At 42.3% G+C, this 23102-nt stretch overlaps 3 protein-coding genes and 1 long non-coding RNA gene across 7 annotated transcripts in view; 2 read left to right on the forward strand and 2 right to left on the reverse strand.

Annotated features, from left to right (window-relative positions):
* Positions 1 to 2456: 2456 nt before the first annotated feature.
* LOC139410985 (acyl-CoA dehydrogenase family member 11-like) lies at positions 2457 to 6520 on the forward strand. Its single transcript, XM_071156742.1, has 5 exons — positions 2457 to 3500; positions 3645 to 3692; positions 3873 to 3972; positions 4251 to 4403; positions 4551 to 6520. The coding sequence occupies exons 1-5, from the start codon at positions 3414 to 3416 to the stop codon at positions 4619 to 4621; spliced, it is 459 nt and encodes a 152-aa protein (XP_071012843.1). The 5' UTR covers positions 2457 to 3413; the 3' UTR covers positions 4622 to 6520.
* Positions 2612 to 7603, reverse strand: LOC139410987 (uncharacterized). The gene is made up of 4 exons (XR_011634552.1): positions 7503 to 7603; positions 3856 to 3982; positions 2830 to 2943; positions 2612 to 2709 (listed from the first exon to the last, which is right to left on the reverse strand). It is a non-coding gene; the product is annotated as an uncharacterized lncRNA (long non-coding RNA).
* Positions 7604 to 7790: 187 nt separating this feature from the next.
* LOC139410988 (mitochondrial sodium/calcium exchanger protein-like) lies at positions 7791 to 17234 on the forward strand. Of its 2 annotated transcripts, XM_071156744.1 has the most exons (15): positions 7791 to 8354; positions 8922 to 9074; positions 9586 to 9638; positions 10140 to 10197; positions 10468 to 10573; positions 10925 to 11092; positions 11273 to 11389; positions 11750 to 11815; positions 11915 to 12045; positions 12253 to 12394; positions 12488 to 12609; positions 12705 to 12858; positions 12979 to 13059; positions 13589 to 13653; positions 16157 to 17234. In XM_071156744.1, the coding sequence occupies exons 1-15, from the start codon at positions 8160 to 8162 to the stop codon at positions 16343 to 16345; spliced, it is 1800 nt and encodes a 599-aa protein (XP_071012845.1). In that variant the 5' UTR covers positions 7791 to 8159; the 3' UTR covers positions 16346 to 17234. The 2 variants fall into 2 exon arrangements, with proteins under 2 accessions (XP_071012845.1, XP_071012844.1); XM_071156743.1 differs by having other exon boundaries at positions 11750 to 12045.
* Positions 17235 to 20980: 3746 nt separating this feature from the next.
* LOC139410989 (two pore channel protein 1-like) overlaps positions 20981 to 23102 on the reverse strand; it is a 28326-nt gene continuing 26204 nt past the window's right edge. For all 3 annotated transcript variants that reach the window (XM_071156747.1, XM_071156745.1, XM_071156748.1), the window contains exons 25-27: positions 22618 to 22757; positions 22382 to 22462; positions 20981 to 22017 (exon numbers count right to left, since the gene is read on the reverse strand). In XM_071156747.1, the coding sequence (XP_071012848.1) occupies positions 21880 to 22017; positions 22382 to 22462; positions 22618 to 22757 (359 nt within the window). In that variant the 3' untranslated portion in view covers positions 20981 to 21879. The remainder of the gene's footprint in view (positions 22018 to 22381; positions 22463 to 22617; positions 22758 to 23102) is intronic.

The following is a 23102-nucleotide window of genomic DNA, read 5'->3' on the forward strand; positions in this document are numbered from 1 at the left end:
AATGTTGGTGTTGATTTAATTTTGGCAGATACCTGTATGTGCTTGTGATAACTTAATCCACAGTTATTTTTTATAAACTATTGAACATTGAGAGCGGGCTCCTGTGGTTTGAATAAATTATATATATATATTTTTTGCCTCCTGGGCCTGTCATGCCAAATAATGTCCCCCAGCCAAATAGTGTGCCCTTCTACGTCGTCATGGGATTCAAACTACTGGCATCCGTTGCTATATCAACGGTGTGATGACCAAATGATTAGAATTTGAGATCATTACAGCCTAAATTACGTTATTTTCACCATCGCTATGCAAACAAGGCTTATTTCTGCTTTTGCTGTTTAAACAAGTTTTGTTTAGCTAATAAAATGAAAATGTTAATTTGAACTACTTTTGGATGCCTTGTTAACATTACAATTTGTTAACATTGTAAATGTAAATGTCAACTGGCCTACCTGGTTAAATAAAGGTAAAATAAAAAAATTTTAAAACATGAAGTCCATGTCTTAATAAACATTGCTACGTTTCGGAAATACCTTGACTCACAATTGACCAGTCACATTTATTTATTATACAGTTTATTGTAATTGTTTTTATATATATATATATATATTACTGTTCAGAAGTTTGGGGTCACTTAAATGTCCTCCACTTTTTTTTGTCCATTTATAATAACAAATTGATCAGAAATACAGTGTAGACATTGTTAGTGTTGTAAATGTCTATTGTAGCTGGAAACGGCTGAAGGTGACTGTTGTTTCTCTTTGCTTATTTGAGCTGTTCTTGCCATAATATGGACTTGGTCTTTTACCAAATAGGGCTATATTCAGTATAATGCCCCTAACTTGTCACAACACAACTGAAGTTAAGAAATTCCACAAATTAACTTTTAACAAGGCACACCTGTTAATTGAAATGCATTCCAGATGACTACCTCGTGAAGAGTGTTGCAAAGCTGTCATCAAGGTAAAGGGTGGCCACTTTGAAGAATCACAAATAGAAAAAAATATTCCGTTTTCTTTTAACACTTTGGTTACTACATGATTCCATATGTGTTATTTCATATTTTTGATGTATTCACTATTATTCTACAATGTAGAAAACAGTAAAAATAAAGAAAAATCCTTGAATTATTAGGTGTCCAAACTTTTGATCAGTGGTGTAAAGTACTTAAGAAAAAATACTTTAAAGTACTCCTTAAGTTGCTTTTTGTGGTATCTGTAATTTCCTTTCCTATTTATATTTTTGATTACTTTTACTTTTACTTCACTACATTCTTAAAGAAAAAAATATTATTTTTACTCCATACTTTTTTCATTTTCGTTACATTTTGACGTTACATTTTGACAGGAAAATGGTCCAATTCACACACGTATCAAGAGAACATCCCTGATCTGGCGGACTCACTAAACACAAATGCTTAGTTTGTAAATTATGTCTCCGTGTTGGAGTGTGCCCCTGGCTATCTGCCAATAAATTGAAAAATAAAATTGTGCTGTCTGGTTTGCTTAATATAAGGAATTGTAAATGGTTTATACCTGTACTTTTACTTTTCAACTTAAGTACATTTTAGCAATTATATTAACTTTAGATACTTAAGTATATTTAAAACCAAATACGTTTAGACTTTTACTCAAGTAGTATTTTACTGGGTGACTTTTACTTTTACTTGAGTCATTTTCTATTAAGATATCTTTACTTTTACTCAAGTATGACAATTGAGTACTTTTTCCACCACTGCTTTTGACTGGTACTGTATATGTTCTTTTTTTGCTGCCTCTCGGGTCACCCAGGGGCTTCAGCCCCGGTAAGCCCCTGCATTAAACCGGCCCTGTGCACCACCTGCATGGTTATTCATCAAGCTACACAAAGTATAGAAGTCATAGGTATCCTGTGCCACATGTTGATTTTCACCTGAGAGATCTAGCTCTTTACTAGGGTAGACCGTCACTGTTATTTTATTTCATAAGCTATGTGTATTTTATGACCAAAAGTAGTCAGGACAAAGCTGGTGTCTAGTCTGATGTTCCAGTCGTTTACTTTGAAGGTCGATCTAGATTTTTATGTTAACACCAGTGTTTACTCCTGACTTTTATTTTGAAGACGAAGTATGGGGATTTGGAAGTCGGAACTAGGTGAGTAAACAAAACAACATTCTAGAAGTTATTGTTGATTAAGACACCTCCTACTACTGCACATCCATAAGATTTCTTATTAACGGCCCACTGTGATACTTACAGCCGTTTTTTATCATTTAAATAATGATGTGTATATTCATTGATTCTTATAAATGTCGATCCTTAAACTTGAGTGTCGTTTCTCTACCTAGCTTTATAGCAAACCAAGTGCAAGGGCTGCCGTTTTGTTATTTTTCAAATCAAGGAGTAGGCCTTTAAATTTAAACTAAAGAAATGCAGCTGCTGGTTTTGAAAAATTATCAGTTTACTTGTCATATTTAGGCCAGTGACGTCTGAGCTCCTGGACCATGGCTTCGAGCCCACTGCTGCACCGACAGGTCACCAGACGCTTTTACCGGCTGTGTATTACAATGTTTCGCAGCAGTTCTGCAAGCTGGTTCAGCGGGGCCTAGCTTGGTCACCCCAAGATGTCACGGAGCAGAGGGGCAGCCAGAGTTCTCCCGGGCCTGGATAGGAGGGTTCTTCCAGGAGAGACCTGAATCCCTTCCTCGAGGACGCTCTGCTACAGGGATACCTGAGGAGACACCTGCCCAGTGAGGTGTGTGTGTATCCCATACTAATGTCTCAGAATGGATAAAACATTATGATGATGCTTTATCTGTTAGTCACTAATGTGATGGTGGTGTGTTCAGACCTGTGTGTGTTTGGGGAGCAGTTGGTGCTTGGGTTGGGTCGGGAGTGAGGTCAGTTGGGGACCAATGATCCCTGGGGTTGCCATGTCGAACGCATCGTCACCTCCCCCGCCTGGCTACACATGAAGGACCTATCAGCACAGGAGGGGCTGGTCGCCATCAGAAACGAGAGGACATACGTGGAGTGGTGTTGGGAGATACCTGACCCTTACACACCCTGAAACCTCACCTATTAACCCATATTTTCCCAAACCTGTACTGTGGACCCCAAAGTGTGAACATTTAGGTTTTTGTCCTCGCACTACACACCTGATTCCACTTATCAACTCCTCATCAAACCTTTATGGAATCAGGTGTGCAATGCTAGGACAAAAACAAACATGTGTACCCTTTTGGGTCCTCAGGACAAGGATTAAGAAATGCTGCCCTCACTTGACGGTCACCAACACAGAGAATATAAAAACAGTAACAGTAATCTCAGAAGCTACTCATTGGAATTTTGTGACATGGCATTATGAAAATTCCATGCATAGAGAGTTACATATTCATACACTAATGATGATGTTGTTCCAGTCGTGTATACCAGATGTGTAAGCTGTACCTGTACTCTCCCTCTTCTGGTCTCTACGCCTGTCCTCTGGCTATGACTGGTGGAGCTGCCAAGGTTATACAGGTGTGTGTGTGTCTGTCTATCTTTTTGTCTGTCTGTCTGAATTTACTTTCATGGAACCGATTATTACTGCTCATGTAGGATTAGGTGATGCGATTGATTTGGTTGTGATATTGGGATTCATAAGCTTGTCTGTGTGTGGGGCAGGGCTACATCGAGGACACAGGACTACCTGCAATTCTCAGAGATGCTCAGGTAGGTGATCACATGACACACATCTGTCTGTCTGAAGGCAGACTTACTGTTTTACGTTATGGAGTAAATATGTTGCTCTTAATGGATGAAGTGGTTTCCTACTCTCACTCTTTGTTACTCAACAACAACCGAGTGGCAATAGTTCATTTTAGTGTAAGAGTACCTTCTGTCTCTCTCTAGGTGTTGAGTATCTGGGAGGGGACCACTAATATTCTGTCTTTGGATGTGCATCTCTCGGAGCTCAGGCCTCGTACTGCAGGCCTACGTCACACACATCCAGGTTAGGGGCCCTTAAAGGGATAAAGAGTCATTCAGGGCAATCTAAAATAAATTTTTACTGAGTTTAGTTGTTAACTGACTGACCATTGAGATCAGATTTTGGATAATTAAGTTAGTTTCCGCAGCCTTTGTCTAGTATCGTCTTCCTTGAACCAACAATGAATGGTAGCCAGGAAAGACTGTTACTAGTAATACAATTATAAATGCCATTACAACCTCCGTTGATATAATTGCTAAACAAATTCTGACATTCTCTATCTAACTGCCCCCCCCCCCCAGACCTTCTGGCAGCAGCCTTCCTGTCTGTGAGATCAGTAGACCGCACCTTCTTTGTTCTGAGAAAGTTTGTGCAGGCCTCAGCTCTCAAACCACCTAGCTACCTGGAGCTGGCATCACGAGACTGGCCATACAGCCTGGCACACATCTATATGGGTACTATACACACAGCAGAGCAATTCATGATCATTTCTGAGCATTGGCATAACAGGAGTAGCACTTATAGCCCATCACCTGGCTTAACCATTGTCACAGTTAGCTTGCCCTGAGGATGTATTGTGACTCCTGCTGTGTGTGTTTCAGGTGCTCTGCTCATTGGCCATGCCTCATGGGAGGGAGCTTCTCACTCTGACATCTTTGCTGCTCTCCGGTAAACAAAACAAAAACTTTCCTGAGCCAACACTTGCACTTGACCCCCCCCCCCCCCCCACCACCACCACCTTCTAGCTCTGACTTTGCTGATAGCTACTTCATTGAGGAAAAGTGTACTTACTGGGACAGTGATATGTGCTTGTTCCACCTAACTATCTCAAGATTAATGCACTAACCGTAAATCACCCTGGATAAAAGCACCTGCTAAATTACTAAAATGTAAATGTAAACACACATCAGTCCCCACTACCTGTCCTCACTAGTCCCTCGTCCTTACGTCTTGTAGGCTAATAGTTCTAGTAGTAACTGTGTGTGTGCAGTGTTTGGCGGATTACTTTAAAAATGTAATCCTTTACCGATTGTTATAGTTACATGAAAAATAATCTGTAAAGTAATAATTTACTCAAAAAGAGTAACGTAATCTGATTACTATTGGATTACTTTAATTTCTCATATTTAGGCTACTGATAGTTTGCCGTGTAATTAATATTAGTACATTTAAAGTCCTATGCACCCACCTTGAATTGAAATCCTGACGTGAGTGCCCTTTGTTCAATATTTGTTGATAAATCAAATTCAGACCTACAGAAAGACCCTCTTCTCTTCTACAGTAAAATAGTGGTTGTTTTAAGACAGTGTTTTTTTATTTTAATTTAACCCTATTTAACTAGGCAAGTCAGTTAAGAACAAATTCTTATTCACAATGATGGCCTACCAAAAGGCAAAAGGCCTCCTATGGGGACTGGGATTTAAAAAATTAAAAAATATAGGACAAAACACACATTACGACAAAAGAGACAACACAACACTACATAAAGAGAGACCTAATGACAACAACATAGCAAGGCAGCAGCACATAACAACACAGCATGGTAGCAACATGACAATACCAGTGTAGCAACACAACATGGCAGCAGCACAACATGGTAGCAGCACAAAACATGGTACAAACATTATTGGGCACAGACAACAGCACAAAGGTGAAGAAGGTAGAGACAACAATACATCACGCAAAGCAGCCAGAACTGTCAGGAAGTGTCCATGACTGAGTCTTTGAATGAAGAGATTGAGATAAAACTGTTCAGTTAGAGTGTTTGTTGCAACTTGTTCCAGTTGCTAGTTGCAGCGAACTGAAAATACGAGCAACCCAGGGATGTGTGTGCTTTGGGAACCTTTAACAGAATGTGACTGTGTTTTTCCCCTGGTTGCATTTAGTTGTTTATTGTGCAATCAGAAAGCATTTCTTCTTCTTCTTTTACTATGGAGCACACAAAGAAGAGAGTGAAAGTGTACTGCTACAAAGCAGCAAGCAGGAACTCTGTGGAATACCAGAAGGCCAGGGGTAAATGTTTTGGAAGCCTTACCTTTTTGTTCAACCAGTTTGAATACAAAAGAAGCCATCCACACTTAATGGGCTATCAGCAGAACAATAGCATCTTAGAGAGCATGTGAGAGGACTTGAGGGTGAGCTAAATGACAGCAATGCTGACAAAGATATATCAGTTCTTCCTCTTTATATTCGATTCATTCGATCCCAAATGTAATCAACTGTAAGAATGTAACTTTAATCTAATTACAATCCTGGCTGATTACAGTTACTTCATATTTGTAATCTGTGTGTATCTGTGACTGTGTGTGCTGTGAGCAGGACTTGTGGTCAGTAAAGGGGGCCATAGGATATTACAACACTGAGACTTTGCCCCTGGACACTGAGCCTACGAAAAGTCAATAAGGAAGTCTGCCATGCAGCCAGGGTCTTTGTGCCAATTTCAGAATGTGGTATGTGAATGTTTTTTTCATACGAGTGTCTTTATGTATTTGTACCTTGTAATTAGCCATTATGTATGAGTGCATGCTATGTCCTGACCTGTTGAAGAATAAAGACTTTCTGATGAAGAGATGAATCACCACCCAGACTCATTTCTGTTTGACCTGTAGCTGTCAGTGGGTTATCAGACAGTGAGAGCACACATGCAAACACACACACACGGTGTCGGACTTACAGTACCATTAGGCAACTAATGCAATTGCCTGGGGCCTCATAACACAAGGAAGGGTGCCTTATGAACTGGGCATAATTTTGTTTAATAATTCATTATTTTTGTTATCTTCCTCCTCTGCTTGAGGCCCTCCTCCACTCGTGAGTCATCACCGATGATAAACCAATCTAATTTGTCTCTAGTTTTTGAACAGTTGGGTCTATTAGTTATTACCTAATGCCGGAAAACTATGACAAAACCGCAATAGAAAACGATGCAGATCTTTTTTCTACACACAATTATCTCCCTGATGTTTTCCCAAACTTTCCAATACCTTTCTGATGCAAATAAAAAATAATTACACCTTTCCCATATTCAAGTCATTTGAAATATCTTATTAGCCTTATGAACATAGAAACTTGGTTGCAGTTTGTATCTGTGCTAGAATGGTTGAAAAGTTCATAAAATGAAATAATATATTAGTATTGGTCGATATTGCAAAGACAATATCAGATAAAAGCCTGTATTGGCCCAGAATCCCTAAATTGAAAGTGTAAAAACGGATAGAAAAGATGCAGGCTTGAAATTATAATGAACCTAGGACAAGGCTATATATTTTAAAACAACTGAGCTTTTTCTGGCTCGCAAATTACTTTTGACTAAAAAATCTGTGTAGCTCTTCATTTAGTTTTAAAATCCCAATGTGGCCCTCAAGACGAAATTACATATATATACTGTATATATATTTTTTTACACTTTAGCAGATGCACTTACCTAGGGCAATTTTCAGTAGTGAGTGAGTGCCTTTTGTACTTTTTCCCATACTGGTCCCCTGTGGGAACTAAACCCACAACCCTGACATTACAAGTGCCATGCTCTACCAACTGATCCACAGGGGACTCACCCCAATGCAAAGACCTTTACAAGTTCGATCATTTCAGTTAGCATTTTCATTCTTCTTTGTTCATCAAAGAAAAGACCTGGCTCCAAACAGCTCTTCATTCAGTAGCCATGATTGCTTTAAATGGGTGGTTGTCTCACTGGCCTCTACCTGGGGCCTCCAAATCACCAAGTCCGCCCATTCACACACACACAGTCACACACACCCGAAGGAGTCTGTCTGGACGGCTCCTCATTAAAATAGTGGGATGGGTTTATATTTGGACGTCAGAGTTTAGTCTAACTGATGACGTACCCTTGGAGGAGTGACCGCGAGTCAGACGTTTTGGTACATATTGTTCACGGACGTTTTTGAAAACTAGAACTGATATAATGTCAACAACTAGAAAAAAACGAGCTTTCCGCGCTTATTTGTAGCGAGTAGCTTACAACATAAAGAGTTGGCTGTCACAAAGGGTTGGTCAAGCAAGCTCTGTTATGAATTATTGCTGATCAGGGTGCCTTCCAGCTGTCACTGCAACATTTAGTTTACAGCAACAAGGAACACTTTCAATTCTCCAGTATTCTATTCTCAGGTCTAATCCAAACCACCAAACCCACCTCCCACCAGTCTGATGTGGCAAGGAATCGGAATGGATGTATTTCCTGGACGGAGTAAAATATGACATCTCGGGTTGTATTTATATCCGTGTTGCTGCAGTTGTGGTGTCACTGTCGCCATGTTTTGGGCTCCGGTGATTCTGGGACCGGGATAGTTCCGTCTCCAGACCGATCCGCCGACGGTGCTGACCTGCTCTCTATGGGGACCATGGTGGACACACACTTCGTGATGTTACGTCAGGGAAACACAGACGAGGTTAGTCTGGTAACTAATTAGATTTCAACCTTGAATCTCAAGCTTTGTAATTCAATTTTCCCGACAGATGCACCCTGAAATTGCTATTTTTTCTTCTGAAAAAAATCTTGTTCATCTGATTTGTCACGTTTAAATGGTGTTGAGCAATAGCTACACAACTGGCCAACTATTCAAGTAGGCATGCATGCATGCGCATGTTGTATCTGGTCTCGTGACCGCTGTATGTGAGGGCAACCTTTTTGCTTTAAGTTCAATTTGATATTATTTTTCGAGTGTTTTAAATCCTTCTCTCATTTCCTTCATCTGCACTGCAATGAAATAACACATGACATCAACCACATTGTTATATTTTACGTTAACATTTGATATTTTAGTCATTTAGCAGACGCGCTTACCCAGAGCGATTTACAGTAGTGAGTGCATTCATTTCATACTTTTTATTTTCTTCTCCGTACAAGTGTGTTCTGCTCAGTGCAGTAGATCATTGATGACGATGTATTTATTTGAAAGCTTCCCCTCTCTTCCAGTGTGATGTAGTAATTAAGTATTTGTGTGTGTGTCTTTCAGTGTGACATTGTGATGAACCTGAGTGCTGCTGATCGATGTGCGTTTGTGAAGGCCACTCCAGACTGCAGTATGGAAGACAGCTTCATCAACTACCTCAAGATGGCCTTCTGTCTACTACCACCCAACCTAACACCCCTCACTATCACACTCTGCGTAAGCACACTGTGTGTGTGTGTCTGCTCGCGTGTGCAGACCATTATTACATGCGTTATTACAGGCTTTATACACAAATTTGTCATTAGCAAGTGTTCTTAATCAGAATTACCTACATGCATTCAAATAAGGAATCTGAAGCAACCTCAATCGGGGCTAGTATCATGAACACGAATAAAAGCTGCCACTTCCCCTTGTTCTGAGTAGAGCTTCCTCAAACTGAGCCATGCAGTAAAACTCATGAGTCAGGGTTTAATTCAGGACTTCTTCTCACAGAGCTGAGTTAGTCTGGGTTACTTACTCCCCATAGGCCCATACTGTATTCACCTCATAGGCTCAATACTGCACACTTTACACTACCCCATAAACCTAGTCGTATATACCAGTGATTTTTGGGGGGAGAAAGAGACTCAATACCTGCTTGTCGATATGAAAGTTATTTTATAAACACTGACATTTCAGCCATGTCAGAAAACAAATCTAACTAATCTCTTTCCCCACCTCTCTACAGATTATCTGGTTGTTAATCTTGTTCATAGTTCTCGGACTGACTGCGTCAAAGTTGTAAGTTTCTCTCACATGTTCTGTTTCCAACATATCTTTACTGAACATGAGTTTTGTAACACTCTCTCTCGCTACCTGTACACTGACTGTAAAGAGATAGGTATTGTTTGTAATTGTGTTCCGCTGACTGCAGTTACAACAGTAGTATCTCCAGCATTACATCCAGTAGTCCCTTGACCACTGGAGATAAGTGTGTCATGGTTAAGGTGTGTGTGTCTTTTGTTTTCCTCTCAGGGAGATAAGAGTTGCAGTGTTTCTGTTCACCTCTAACATTTGTGATCAGGTCATGTGATTGATCACATGTATCACAGACAAAGCAGCTGCTCTTTGTGTTTGAACAGTGAAAGCAGAAGCAGTGGTATCAACCAATGAACAGAGCAGTGTTTGATTGAAAGTAAACGGCACAGAAATATTTGGACGGTGTTTGGACTCTGTCAGGGTGTGTTCTATGTTAGCTATTGTTTGTTTGAAGGTGTATCTTTGTGTTTATTCTCTCTGCAGCTTCTGTCCCAACCTCTCAGCCATCTCCTCCAGCCTTCGACTCACACACAACGTGGCTGTATCCTTCTACAGGCCTCTCTCTCTCTCTCTCTCCACACACACACACACACACACACACACACACACACACACACACACACACACACACACACACACACACACACACACACACACACACACACACACACACACACACACAAACAACATATTTCCATGCAGTTTGCTTCAAATGTGCTTAAATAATCACCATTGTTACACACAGACACACATACTCATGGACAAACTCTACTCCAGTACCAGAAGTGTTTTCCCTAAATGTATGTGTCAGGGTGTGACGTTCCTGGCGCTAGGAAACGGAGCTCCAGATGTCTTCAGTGCCACTGTGGCCTTCTCCCGTCCACACACCGCTGGCCTGGCTATAGGAGCACTGTTTGGTACATGCACACACACACACTGCCTGGCTATAGGAGCACTGTTTGGTACATGCACACACACACACTGCCTGGCTATAGGAGCACTGTTTGGTACATGCACACACACACACTGCCTGGCTATAGGAGCACTGTTTGGTACATGCACACACACACACTGCCTGGCTATAGGAGCACTGTTTGGTACATGCACACACACACACTGCCTGGCTATAGGTGCACTGTTTGGTACATGCACACACACTGCCTGGCTATAGGTGCACTGTTTGGTACATGCACACACACTGCCTGGCTATAGGTGCACTGTTCCGTAAACACACACAGAGTTTAATCCCTCGCTCCCTTCGTTCATAGGAGCGGGTATCTTTGTAACCACGGTGGTCGCCGGGTCTGTGTCATTGGTCAAACCCTTCACTGTAGCGTCCCGCCCCTTCCTGCGGGATGTCATCTTCTACATGGCTGCAGTCTTCTGGACCTTCATCATCCTCTACAGAGGAACTATATCACTGGGAGAGACACTAGGTACACAGACAGACAGACAGACAGACAGACAGACCACATTCAACGTTACCCTGGGAGCTAAACAACACCAGACGTTTCTTGATTCATAGACACTGTGTTCCATGTACTTCAGAAGGTAGGAGGACTAGTCACGCTGATGGTTGGGGTGGAATAAGTGTTTGTCTGTGTTTCTCTCTGCAGGGTACCTTGGGCTGTATGTGGTGTATGTGGTAACAGTCATTGTGAGTGCCTACATCTATAGTCATCAGAAACACTCAGCAACTAGAAGTTCCATCCAGAGCTCAACACATGCACCAGGTGACACACACACACACATATTATGTTCTTATGTCCACGTGGGGACCTAAACTGTATTATCCATTCAAAGTCCTATTTACCCTAACCCTAAACCCTTAAGCCTAACCCTTACCATAACTGTAGCCCTAACACAAATGCTAACCCTAACCTGTAGCCCTAACCCTAACCTATCCCATAAGCTTAAAATAGCCTTTGTACTCATGGGGACGTGGGAAATGTTCCCCAGAGGGAGAATTTTCCTTGTTTTACTAACCTTGTGGGGACTTTGGGGGATTTTTAGGTCCCCACAAGTATAGCAGAACTAACACACACATACACACACCTACACCCTGTGTGTCTGACAGTTGATTCTCTCTGCAGAGCTCCAGACATCTGAGTCAGACCAGGCTCCTCTTTTATCTAATGGCAGCATCCAGGAGGGCTATGGTAACAACCACAGTCACTGTGCACATTCCACTAAGTTATACCTCTGGGGTGTGCTACGAGAACCAATTCAGTCGAGTGTGTGTGTGTGTGCGTGTATAGACAGTGAGTACCGTCCCCTGCTTCCCTACTGTGAGTCGACCAGTTCCATCCTGCTGAATTCTCTAAACCCGGTGGACAGCAGGACCTGGAGGAGGAAGACCTGGCGCTGGAGGACTGTGAAAATACTGAAGGTGTGTGTGCATGAATGTATGTGTGCGATTTGCTGGTTGCAGATCTGAATGTGTGTCTTTGCACTTTTCATTTGCAGATCTGTAGGAATTAGGGTTAAGGGTAAGGTAAGGGGAATGGATAAGGGTTGGAAACAGAGCTAGAGCTTGACAGGAGCATCAGTGTGTGTTTGAGTGCGAGTGGTTGCTGAGCTGCAGTTCCCCCCATAGATGCCACTGGAGTTGCTGCTGCTGCTGACTGTTCCAGTGGTGGATCCTGACAAAGAAGACAGGAACTGGAGAAGACCATTAAACTGCCTCCACCTGATCACTGCGCCGCTGGTTTGTGTTCTCACCTTCAGCTCCGGAGAGTGTGAGTCTGCATGCCTGTGTGGGGTCAAAGAACCTTCATCTCTATTCCTCTCCAGAGGAAGTGTGTTAACTGACTGGTGTTCTCTCTCTATAGACGGTTTGTATCTGATCGAGGGTCAGTTTCCTGTCTGGGCGTTGACGTTGCTCTTTGGCCTCTTCCTCTCCGCCATAGTCTTCCTCACCACTTCTAACGACCAGCCACCGGCATACCACTTAGTAAGACACACAGACTCATTCGTTCACTCTGTCGCTGTTTTTGTTTCTGCTAGGTGTTGTGGTGTTTGTATAATGTGTGTTTTTTTTTTCAATAGGTGTTCTCTCTGTTGGGCTTTGTGGTGAGTGCGATGTGGATCAGTGCTGCAGCCTCGGAGGTGGTCAGTATCCTGCACATGCTCGGTGTGGTCCTTAGTCTTTCCAACAATTTACTGGGTCTCACACTGCTGGCCTGGGGAAATAGCATTGGGGGTGAGACACACACACACTGCGGTTACCGCTGCCCTTACCTACTAAATATACAAAAGATATACAAAAACAAACAGACTGCTTACTTATTGTGGTGTTGAATCTGTTTGTTTCGGTTCCTAGATTGTTTTTCTGACATCACCATCGCTCGCCAGGGCTACCCACGGATGGCATTATCAGCCTGCTTTGGGGGAATCATCTTTAGTATCCTTTTGTGTGTCTGCTGTGCAACTTAAAAGCGAGTGTGTGTGTGTCTGCTGGATGTGTGTTTGTACAAGTTAAAAGCGAGTGTGTGTGTGTCTGCTGGATGTGTGTTTGTGCAAGTTAAAAGCGAGTGCGTGTGTGTCTGCTGGATGTGTGTTTGTACAAGTTAAAAGCGAGTGTGTGTGTGTCTGCTGGATGTGTTTGTGCAAGTTAAAAGCGAGTGTGTGTGTGTCTGCTGGATGTGTGTTTGCACAAGTTAAAAGCGAGTGCGTGTGTGTCTGCTGGATGTGTGTTTGTACAAGTTAAAAGCGAGTGTGTGTGTGTCTGCTGGATGTGTGTTTGTGCAAGTTAAAAGCGAGTGTGTGTGTGTCTGCTGGATGTGTGTTTGTACAAGTTAAAAGCGAGTGTGTGTGTGTCTGCTGGATGTGTGTTTGTGCAAGTTAAAAGCGAGTGCGTGTGTGTCTGCTACGTGTAGGTCCATGCAGTCATTTGTGCATCATGTTTCTGCCCTTGATCATGTTCCTTTCAGACATGCTGATTGGAGTGGGCATTGGCTGTCTGATACAGATGTTTAACAACGAGCCAGTGGTGACGGTACGTCTGCTCTTAGCTTCAGTACCATTCACCTCATATATGAACAAAAATATAAACGCAACATGCAACAATTTCTAATATTTGACTGAGTTACAGTTCATATAAGGAAATCAGTAAATTGAAATAAATTCATTAGGCCCTAATCTATGGATTTCAAATGACTGGGAATACAGATATGCATCTGTTGGTCACAGATACCTTTAAAAAAAACTGTCAGTATCTGGTGTGATCACCATTTGCCTCATGCAGCACGACACATCTCATTCGTGTAGAGTTGATCAGGCTGTTGATTGTGGAATGTTGTCCCACTCCTATTCAATGGCTGTGTGAAGTTGCTGGACATTGGTAGGAACTGGAACACGCTGTCGTACACGCCGACCCAGAGCATCCCAAACATGCTCAATGGCTGACATGTCTAATGAGTATGCAGGCCATGGAAGAACTGGGACATTTTCAGCTTCCAGGAATTGTGTACAGATCCTTGGGACATGGAGCCGTGCATTATCATGCTGAAACATGAGCAGTGGAGGCTGCTGAGGGGAGAACGGCACATAATAATGGCCAGAAGGGAGCAAATGGATACCATTCCACTGATTCCGCACCAGTCATTACCACGAGCCCATTCCCCAATTAAGGTGCCACGAACATCCTGTGAACATGAGGTGATGGCGGCGGATGAATGGCATGGCAATGGGCCTCAGGATCTCGTCACAGTATCTCTGTGCATTCAAATGACCATCAATAAAATGCAATTATGTTCGTTGTCTGCCCATACCATAACCCCACCATCAAGCACCCTGTTCACAATGTATACATCAGCAAACCGCTCGCCCACACGCCGCCATACACGTGGTCTGCGGTTGAGGCCGGTTGGCCAAATTCCCTAAAACAACGTCAGGGGCGGCTTATGGTAGAGAAATTAACATTAAAGTCTCTGGCAACAGCTCTGGTGGACATTCCTGGAGTCAGCATGTCGATTGCACACTCCCTCAAAACTTGAAATATCTGTGGCATTGTGGTTTGTGACAAAACTGGACATTTTAGTGGCTTTTTATTGTCCCCTGCACAAGGTGCACCATGTAATGATCATGCTGTTTAATCAGATTCATGATACCACACCTGTCAGGTGGATGGATTATCTTGGCAAAGGAGAAATGTTCAGTAACAGGGATGTAAACAAATTTGTGCAAAAAAATGTGAGCAAAATTAGTACGCATGAAAAAATGTTGGGATCTTTTAGTTCAGCTCATGAAACATTGGACAAACATTACATATTGCTTTTATTTTTGTTATATTCTTGTTCAGTGTATATATACACAGTACCAGTCAAAAGTTTGGACACACCTACCCATTTAAGGGGTTTTCTTTCATTTTAATATTTTCTACATTGTAGAACAATAGTGAAGACATCAAAACTATGAAATAACACATATGGAATCATGTTGTAACCAAAAAAGTGTTAAACTAATCAAAATATATTTTAGATTCTTCAAAGTAGCCACCATTTGCCTTGATGACAGTTTTGCACACTCTTGGAATTTTCTCAACCAGCTTCACCTGGAATGCTTTTCCAGTCTAGAAGGATTTTCCACATATGCTGAGCAGTTGTTGGCTGCTTTTCATTCACTCTTCGGTCAAACTCATCCCAAACCATTTCATTTGGGTTGAGGTAGGGTGATTGTGGAGGCCAGGTCATCGGATGTTGAGATGTGTCTGTTACTTGAACTCTGAAGCATTTATTTGGGCTGCAATTTCTGAGGCTGGTAACTAATGAACTTGTCCTCTGCAGCAGAGGCAACTCTGGGTCTTCCTTTCCTGTGGCTGTCCTCAAATTTTCCAGATTGTCTGACCTTCAGGTCTTAAAGTAATGATCGACTGTCGTTTCTCTTTGCTTATTTGATTTTTTTCTTGCCATAATGTGTTACCAAATAGGGCTATCTTCTGTATACCACCTCTACCTTGTCACAACACAACTGTTTGGCTCAAGTGCCTTAAGGAAAGTAAGAAATTCCACTAACTTTTAACAAGGCACACCTGTTAATTGAAATGCATTTCAGGTGACTACCTCATGCAGCTGGTTGAGAGAATGCCAAGAGTGCGCAAAGCTGTCAAGGCAAAGGGTGTCTACTTTGAAGAATCTCAAATATAAAATATATTTTGATTTGTTTTACACTTTTTTTGGTTACTACATGATTCCATATGTGTTATTTCATAGTTTTGATGTATTCACTATTATTCTACAATGTAGAAAATACAAATAAAGAAAAACCCTTGAATGAGTAGGTGTGTCCAAACTTTTGACTGGTACTGTATATAAGCTGTTTGTAACTGTCTGAAATAAGCATTTTGTAGAGGTAGTGACCAGAGAATTGAATTGGACTGGTACTCCCCTCTTGCAACAGCTTGATTTTATTTGTGTGTTAAAATGTGCCAAAGGTTAGTTTCTAATTTATTTTCTCCACCCCCCCTCTCGCTCTAACCCCCACCCCTTTACACCACCCAGTTGGAACCAGAGGGTTTGTTGACCTGGGTTCTAGCAGGTTCTCTGGGTCTCTCTCTGGTCTTCTCCTTCATCCTAGTTCCTCTGCGTTGTTTCCACCTGGGCCGGGCCTATGGAATCTTCCTCCTGCTCTTCTATGCAGTCTTCCTCCTGGTTGCGCTGCTCACAGAGTTCGGCTTTATCCGAATCTGAAGCCTGTACGAGATGGTTTGGACAAGTCTGATAGAGCCACCTGTGAATACTGACCAGACGGGTTCGAGACCTGAGAGACTTTCCTCTTCCTGGGAGAGATGGAGTCACAGCCAATCACACTGTGCCTTAACGGAGTTGGAACCAATCAGACTGTGATTTAACTTTTGTCTGTTTACACTGACTATATTTTTTTATATTTAGATCGCCATTAGCTGTTACATAAGGACCAGCTTCTCTTACTGGGGTCCACACAAAACAATTACACACATATACAGAAATAACAGTAACACACAGTTTTAAAGTAACCCATGTACTGACAAGGAGTAAAAAAATGAAAAAAAGATGCAGTAGCACTTTATGGGAATTTTCTCCTTTAAATCAATGTGAATGTAGTGTCTCGTAGTGAGAAACTGCTGTCTGGACTGGTTGTGAGTCAATTGTATAAAATGTGCTCTTTTGTGGGCCTCCCGAGTGACACAGTGGTGCATCGCAGTGCTACCTGTGCCACTAGAGATTCTGGGTTCGAGTCCAGTTTCTTTCGCAGTCGGCCACAACCCGAGAGACCCATGGGGCGGCGCACAATTGGCAGGGATGTCCTTGTCCCACCGCGCACCAGTGACTCCTGTGGCAGGACGGGCGCAGTGCACACAGAGAAGGTCGCCAGGTGTAGTGTTTCCTCTGACGTATTGGTGTGGATGGCTTCCGGGTTAAGTGGGCATTGTGTCAAGAAACAGTGCAGTTTGGTCGTGTTTCAGAGGACGCACTGTTCTTCGCCTCTCCTGAGTCCGTACGGGAGTTACAGCGATGAGACAAGACTAAACTACCAATTGGGAAAATATACTTTTTTTCCCCCTTCTTTTAAAAAAAATAAAATGCTATTTGCAACACATTATCGATCATTTTGATTTCCTACTGAATATTAAATAATATGGCTTAGAAACACCTACAGTGGGGCAAAAAAATCCCACTTAAAAAGATGAGAGAGGCCTGTAATTTTCATCATAGGTACACTTCAACTATGACACAAAATGAGAAAAAAAATACAGAAAATCACATTGTAGGATTTTTTATGAATTTATTTGCAAATTATGGTGGAAAATAAGTATTTGGTCACCTACAAACAAGCAAGATTTCTGGCTCTCACAGACCTGTAACTTCTTATTTAAGAAGTTCCTCTGTCCTCCACTCGTTACCTGTATTAATGGCACCTGTTTGAACTTATCAGTATAAAAGACACCTGTCCACAACCTCAAACAGTCACACTCCAAACTCCACTATGGCCAAGACCAAAGAGCTGTCAAAGGACACCAGAAACAAAATTGTAGACCTGCACCAGGCTGGGAAGACTGAATCTGCAATAGGTAAGCAGCTTGGTTTGAAGAAATCAACTGTGGGAGCAATTATTAGGAAATGGAAGACATATAAGACCACTGATAATCTCCCTCGATCTGGGGCTCCACGCAAGATCTCACCCCTTGGGGACAAAATGATCACAAGACCGGTGAGCAACAATCCCAGAACCACACGGAGGGACCTAGTGAATGACCTGCAGAGAGCTGGGACCAAAGTAACAAAGCCTACCATCAGTAACACACTACGCCGCCAGAGACTCAAATCCTGCAGTGCCAGACGTGTCCCCCTGCTTAAGCCAGTACATGTCCAGGCCCGTCTGAAGTTTGCTAGAGAGTATTTGGATGATCCAGAAGAAGATTGGGAAAATGTCATATGGTCAGATGAAACCAAAATATAACTTTTTGGTAAAAACTCAACCTGTCGTGTTTGGAGTATAAAGAATGCTGAGCTGCATCCAAAGAACACCATACCTAATGTAAAGCATGGGAGTGGAAACATCATGCTTTGGGGCTGTTTTTCTGCAAAGGGACCAGGACGACTGATCCGTGTAAAGGAAAGAATGAATGGGGCCATGTATCGTAAGATTTGAGTGAAAACCTTCCATCAGCAAGGGCATTGAAAATGAAATGTGGCTGGGTCTTTCAGCATGACAATGATCCCAAATACACCGCCCGGGCAACGAAGGAGTGGCTTCGTAAGAAGCATTTCAAGGTCCTGGAGTGGCCTAGCCAGTCTCCAGATCTCAACCCCATAGAAAATCTTTGGAGCGAGTTGAAAGTCTGTGTTGCCCAGCAACAGCCCCAAAACATCACTGATCTAGAGGAGATCTGCATGGAGGAATGGGCCAAAATACCAGCAACAGTGTGTGAAAACCTTGTGAAGACTTACAGAAAACGTTTGACCTCTGTCATTGCCAACAAAGGGTATATAACAAAGTATTGAGATAAACTTTTGTTATTGACCAAATACTTATTTTCCACCATCATTTGCAAATAAATTCATTAAAAATCCTACAATGTGATTTTCTGGATTTTCTTTCTCATTTTGTCTGTCATAGTTGAAGTATACCTATGATAAATTACAGGCCTCTCTCATCTTTTTAAGTGGGAGAACTTGCACGATTAGTGGCTGACTAAATACTTTTTTGCCCCACTGTATATACAGTGCCTTGCAAAAGTATTCGGCCTCCTTGAATTTTGCGACCTTTTGCCACATTTCAGGCTTCAAACATAAAGATATAAAATAATATTTTTTTGTGAAGAATCAACAACAAGTGGGACACAATCATTAAGTGGAACGACATTTATTGGATATTTCAAACTTTTTTAACAAATCAAAAACTGAAAAATTGGGCGTGCAAAATTATTCAGCCCCTTTACTTTCAGTGCAGCAAACTCTCTCCAGAAGTTCAGTGAGGATCTCTGAATGATCCAATGTTGACCTAAATGACTAATGATGATAAATACAATCCACCTGTGTGTAATCAAGTCTCCGTATAAATGCACCTGCACTGTGATAGTCTCAGAGGTCCGTTAAAAGCGCAGAGAGCATCATGAAGAACAAGGAACACACCAGGCAGGTCCGAGATACTGTTGTGAAGAAGTTTAAAGCCGGATTTGGATACAAAAAGATTTCCCAAGCTTTAAACATCCCAAGGAGCACTGTGCAAGCGATAATATTGAAATGGAAGGAGTATCAGACCACTGCAAATCTACCAAGACCTGGCCGTCCCTCTAAACTTTCAGCTCATACAAGGAGAAGACTGATCAGAGATGCAGCCAAGAGGCCCATGATCACTCTGGATGAACTGCAGAGATCTACAGCTGAGGTGGGAGACTCTGTCCATAGGACAACAATCAGTCGTATATTGCACAAATCTGGCCTTTATGGAAGAGTGGCAAGAAAGCCATTTCTTAAAGATATCCATAAAAAGTGCAGTTTAAAGTTTGCCACAAGCCACCTGGGAGACACCAAACATGTGGAAGAAGGTGCTCTGGTCAGATGAAACCAAAATTGAACTTTTTGGCAACAATGCAAAACGTTATGTTTGGCGTAAAAGCAACACAGCTGAACACACCATCCCCACTGTCAAACATGGTGGTGGCAGCATCATGGTTTGGGCCTGCTTTTCTTCAGCAGGGACAGGGAAGATGGTGGGAAGATGGATGGAGCCAAATACAGGACCATTCTGGAAGAAAACCTGATGGAGTCTGCAAAAGACCTGAGACTGGGATGGAGATTTGTCTTCCAACAAGACAATGATCCAAAACATAAAGCAAAATCTACAATGGAATGGTTCAAAAATAAACATATCCAGGTGTTAGAATGGCCAAGTCAAAGTCCAGACCTGAATCCAATCGAGAATCTGTGGAAAGAACTGAAAACTGCTGTTCACAAATGCTCTCCATCCAACCTCACTGAGCTCGAGCTGTTTTGCAAGGAGGAATGGGAAAAGATGTGCAAAACTGAGAGACATACCCCAAGCGACTTACAGCTGTAATCGCAGCAAAAGGTGGCACTACAAAGTATTAACTTAAGGGGGCTGAATAATTTTGCACGCCCAATTTTTCAGTTTTTGATTTGTTAAAAAAGTTTGAAATATCCAATAAATGTCGTTCCACTTTATGATTGTGTCCCACTTGTTGTTGATTCTTCACAAAAAAATACAGTTTTATATCTTTATGTTTGAAGCCTGAAATGTGGCAAAAGGTCGCAAAGTTCAAGGGGGCCGAATACTTTCGCAAGGCACTGTAGTTCCAACTTCTGAGAAGGGGAACCAATCGTGAAACAGCAAGGCACAGCTATTTAAATCATTTGAAGATGGCCCTAAACAAGCTACTTTATGCAGTTGCATCAAACAATGTTATACATTTTTATCAAGGAATTGTATTATTTTACTACTACAGATGTACGATAGCTATAGAGGTAGTACATTATCGTCCCTGATAGATATTTGCAGTTGAAATTGTTGCATATAAAAAGCACCTTTGGTAAAGGATTCTCTTGTTGAAGCTCTCTGGGCTGTGTGTGTATGTGTTAAAGAAGGTGATATCAGGGTAAAAAGCACTTATGCATAGACTCATGTCTAGGTTCTGAGATGATGATTATTGTGTATTGTACCCGTTTAAGATATAAATAAAAACATCCAAAATCCTTCCTGTAACATCCACACAGAGAAGATGGTTAAAATACCATAGGTGTCTATAGCCATGTCTCAGGGCTAGTCTGAGCCCTGCCACTTTAAAGAAAAGGTAGCTACACAAACACACTTGGCAAAGTGAACAATGTATTTAAATGATTCCTCATTTAATACACCAAATACATTATAATACACTTACAGAATAACAAGTTATAAAAGTAAAGTCTTCTCTTAGGTTTGTTCAAACGCTGGCTAGGAGATATAGCTGTAGGTTACTGGACATGTGCAGGGGTTTGAGGTGTGTGTTGGGTGGGGGGGTGGGCATAGTGGCTGTTGAGGGGGCTTAGCCTAGTGCTGGCAGACGGGGCGGGATCGTGTGAGTTTGTACGTATCTACAGGCAGCCTGGTATTCACCTACAGGTATGTGTCCTTTCACTGTCCAGACGTGTGTCCTCTCTGTGGTCAGAGCAGTGAAGAAGAGCAGTGTGAAATTCCAAATTCTAGTGGCTCCTCGTACTCCGGTGTTGGCCTTGAACATTAGCTCTGTCTCACAGCTAGAGGGCCTAACTCTGACCCTTAAAAACCCTGCCCGTTAACCCCTAAATCGATGCTCTGCTTCGACTGTCAATGCATCAGCAGACTAAGGTCCTGTCAGGGTTGGGGTTAGATAAAGCTGTTAAACCTGTTTGAACACAGATCCATTCAGATAGAGAACATGATTCATATCAACATAAATCCCTGCTGCATCTCAACAGGTCCAGGATCCAGGCTCTAGTTCAGTGACACCATCACATCTGTCCACATCACAACTGTCCGACCAAGCTGCTAGAGTACACTTCCTCAGGATGGGAGGAGGGGGAAGAAGGGAAGGAGACAGACATAGAGACTTGAGGGGTTCTCGGTCTTGTCATTGTGGAAGACAATCACCATTAAGTTCACAGAGTGCTCTGTGACATGATGACTGAAGTTAAAGAGGTGTGTGTGTGTTTGTGTGTGTGTGTGTGTGTGTGTAAGAGAGAGAGAGCGAAACAGTGAGTGAGTGTTAGTTAATACTAAGTGGTCCTTGTGAGTTGGGTTGAGGTTCAGGGTCAGGGCAGGGAGGAGGGATTTCCAGCTCTCTTTCTACAAGGCTTCGGTCTGACTGGGATAGGTTCTCTCTGGAGTACTCAGCATACCACTCCTGTACACACACCAATAACACATTAAATCATACAATTTTTCTTGTGACAGCTGACATCAGAAATATACAAATTTGTAATCCAATTTGCTAGACAGCAGAAGAAGCTGGTAGGAGGCGCTATAGGTGGATCTGCTCATTGTAATGGAACAAAGTATATGTTTGATACTGGTCCATTCATTCCATTCCAGTCTTTACACTTAGCCTGTCTTCCTAGTAATCGTCCCACCAGCCTCCTCTGATAGAAAAGGCAAGATTAACATCACCTTTGTAGCTAGGTCACGTTAGCTAAAGTCTTATTTAAAGTGACAAATCTAGCATTGAGCAGTCAGCAGGATTCTGGTTGTCATGGCAGCATGAGGCTCACCTGGATCTCTTCCTCATACATCTTCATGCTGAGGTCACTCTTGGTCCGCGACCTCCGACCCAGGTACACCAGAAACGAGCTCTACACACACACACACACACACACACACACACACACACACACACACACACCAGTCTATATTTTGAGAGTGTAGGACGGGGAAGGTTTGTGAAGCTGTGTGAGCGAGTGTGTGTGTCTGTCTATTTGTGAGTGTAGGTCTGTGTGTGTGTTCTCACCCCGCTGCGGTCCATGGCCACCAGAACTCCCTGTAGAGAGTTGAGTGAGGAGAGTCCAGGGCACGTCTGCTTATAAAGCTCCAGAGTAGCCAACGCCTCGTCACGACTCACCTCTGCCTCAAACACTATACCGTTCTCATCTACAACACACAAACACACATCTCAAACACTATACCGTTCTCATCTACAACACACAAACACACATCTCAAACACTATACCGTTCTCATCTACAACACACAAACACACATCTCAAACACTATACCGTTCTCATCTACAACACACAAACACACATCTCAAACACTATACCGTTCTCATCTACAACACACAAACACACATCTCAAACACTATACCGTTCTCATCTACAACACACAAACACACATCTCAAACACTATACCGTTCTCATCTACAACACACAAACACACATCTCAAACACTATACCGTTCTCATCTACAACACACAAACACAACATAGTTACACACATCTC

This window comes from Oncorhynchus clarkii, chromosome 6, assembly GCF_045791955.1.
Source record: "Oncorhynchus clarkii lewisi isolate Uvic-CL-2024 chromosome 6, UVic_Ocla_1.0, whole genome shotgun sequence".
Lineage (NCBI taxonomy): Eukaryota > Metazoa > Chordata > Actinopteri > Salmoniformes > Salmonidae > Oncorhynchus > Oncorhynchus clarkii.

Excerpts from the sequence above, each read along its gene's own strand:
- LOC139410985 (XM_071156742.1), top strand. The coding sequence starts at position 3,414 with ATGTGTAAGCTGTACCTGTACTCTCCCTCTTCTGGTCTCTACGCCTGT. Across the intron at positions 3,693-3,872 it reads CAATTCTCAGAGATGCTCAG|GTGTTGAGTATCTGGGAGGG; the intron begins GTAGGTGATCAC and ends GTCTCTCTCTAG. Across the intron at positions 3,973-4,250 it reads CCTACGTCACACACATCCAG|ACCTTCTGGCAGCAGCCTTC; the intron begins GTTAGGGGCCCT and ends CCCCCCCCCCAG.
- LOC139410988 (XM_071156743.1), top strand. The coding sequence starts at position 8,160 with ATGACATCTCGGGTTGTATTTATATCCGTGTTGCTGCAGTTGTGGTGT. Across the intron at positions 9,075-9,585 it reads CCCTCACTATCACACTCTGC|ATTATCTGGTTGTTAATCTT; the intron begins GTAAGCACACTG and ends ACCTCTCTACAG. Across the intron at positions 13,654-16,156 it reads ACAACGAGCCAGTGGTGACG|TTGGAACCAGAGGGTTTGTT; the intron begins GTACGTCTGCTC and ends TACACCACCCAG.